The sequence below is a fragment of the Pseudorca crassidens genome, chromosome 19 (genome assembly GCF_039906515.1).
Source record: "Pseudorca crassidens isolate mPseCra1 chromosome 19, mPseCra1.hap1, whole genome shotgun sequence".
Classification (NCBI taxonomy): domain Eukaryota; kingdom Metazoa; phylum Chordata; class Mammalia; order Artiodactyla; family Delphinidae; genus Pseudorca; species Pseudorca crassidens.
This window is the reverse complement of record NC_090314.1, coordinates 44,662,615-44,664,275: the sequence shown is the minus strand read 5'-3', so window position 1 is coordinate 44,664,275 and position 1,661 is coordinate 44,662,615. Positions and strand designations below refer to the sequence as shown.

At 54.8% G+C, this 1,661-nt stretch overlaps 1 protein-coding gene across 1 annotated transcript; it reads right to left on the bottom strand.

Moving 5' to 3' along the window:
* Positions 1 to 400: 400 nt before the first annotated feature.
* Positions 401 to 857, bottom strand: GAST (gastrin). The gene is made up of 2 exons (XM_067717062.1): positions 647 to 857; positions 401 to 504 (listed from the first exon to the last, which is right to left on the bottom strand). Exons 1-2 carry the CDS (start codon positions 855 to 857, stop codon positions 401 to 403), a joined length of 315 nt encoding a protein of 104 aa, XP_067573163.1.
* Positions 858 to 1,661: the final 804 nt, after the last annotated feature.

Here is a 1,661-nt window from a genome sequence, read left to right as displayed (position 1 = left end):
TGGAGTCTTAACCACTGGACCACCAGGGAAGTCCCCAGGAGCTTAGGTTTTATTCTAAGTGCAACGGAAAGCACTGGGGTGTTCACTCTGGAGTGGCATGATGGATTTCTCTTTTAGAAGGCTCACTCTGGTTGCGATAACACCGTCTATTCTCCCATCCGCATTATAGAGTCTTGTTCAATGTTAAGCTCTGGGGACGCCCAGGAGACTTAGCCAGTATCCCTGCCCCTAGGGGCATGCTCAACCCTCCTCCCTGTCTCAACTCTGCCGCAGCCACCCCCATTCCCTGCCCCGTGACACTTGACACAATGTGATCCATTGGAAGCTAGTTTATTTCGATTTATGTTTCAGGGGCTGGGCTAGGCTGGGCTGGGAGGTGGCTGGGCTCTCAAGCTTGGCTCTAGGGACCTAGGTCCCCTTCCTCGGCACTGCGGCGGCCGAAGTCCATCCAGCCATATGCTTCTTCTTCTTCTTCCACCCATGGTCCCTGCTTCTTGGACAGGTCTGAGGGTCAGAGGTGGGAGAGGAGGTGAGGATGGGGGAAGGATGCCTAGCCTCTGGAGACTGAGGCCAGGGCCAGCCTGGGGGGACTTTGGCTAAACCAGGCTGGGCGAGGCAAGTAGGGACTGTTGTCAGCAGCTCCTACCTGCTACCAAGTGTGAAGGATCCTGGAGCCCCAGCTGCCTTCGGTGGTGAGAGGCTGGGCCCAACTGGTCCAGCCCACGTGGCTCCTGGCCCCTACTGGCCCCTGGACCCAAGGGTGCATCCTGCAGGTGGGAGCGGGGCTTCCAAGAAGCTTCAGAGAAGGTGGCCAGAGCCAGCACCAAGATCAGCACATACGCACACAGTCGCTGCATCTTGTCTGCAAAGGAGAGAGGGGTTGAGCTTAAAGGTGGGGCTGTCCAGGCACCCAGAGGCAGGGCCAGGACCCTCCCTGCTGACAAATCTGCAATTCTGCGTGGGGTTGTGGTCTGTTCCTCCAGGTCCTGCCAGATCCTCCCCTAACTCCCAACCTCAAGCCTTGCCCCTTTGCTCCTTACCTACCCTAGTTACAGCGACTGTTTCTCTCGGAGGAATTTAAAACCCAGAACAATGGTTTCTAAACTGTTCTGAAGAATTTGAGGCCATGTGAGCGGTTCCATAATGCTTAAGTCTTGCAACTGAAAGTGAACTTTAAATAGTAATAGGAATGGGATACACACACTCAGCTGCTTAAGTCTTGGAACTGAAAGTGAACTTTTTTTTTTTTTTGCGGTACGCGGGCCTCTCACTGTTGTGGCCCCTCCCGTTGCGGAGCACAGGCTCCGGACATGCAGGCCCAGCGGCCATGGCCCACGGGCCCAGCCACTCCGAGGCATGTGGGATCCTCCCGGACTGGGGCACGAACCCGTGTCCCCTGCAGTGGCAGGCAGACTCTCAACAACTGCGCCACCAGGGAAGCCCTGAAGGTGAACTTTTAAATAGTAATAGGAATGGGATACGCACACTCAGCTGCTCACGCCTCTCTATGCAGCCAACCAGCACATTCACTGTGTAGTGGGGTCACCCTGTTTTTGTGCAGCCTTCGGAGGAAAGGTTCTCCTGCCATTTTCACTTACCTGAGGACTATCCTCTGATGATAATCTAGCAATTAAAAAACAAACAAACAAACTGAAACTGTC

What these genes read in the sequence shown, in the direction of transcription:
- GAST (XM_067717062.1), bottom strand. Translation starts at nt 857, where the DNA reads ATGCAGCGACTGTGTGCGTATGTGCTGATCTTGGTGCTGGCTCTGGCC. An exon ending in TCCTTCACACTTGGTAGCAG is followed by an intron (nt 505 to 646) that starts GTAGGAGCTGCT and finishes TCTGACCCTCAG; the next exon opens with ACCTGTCCAAGAAGCAGGGA.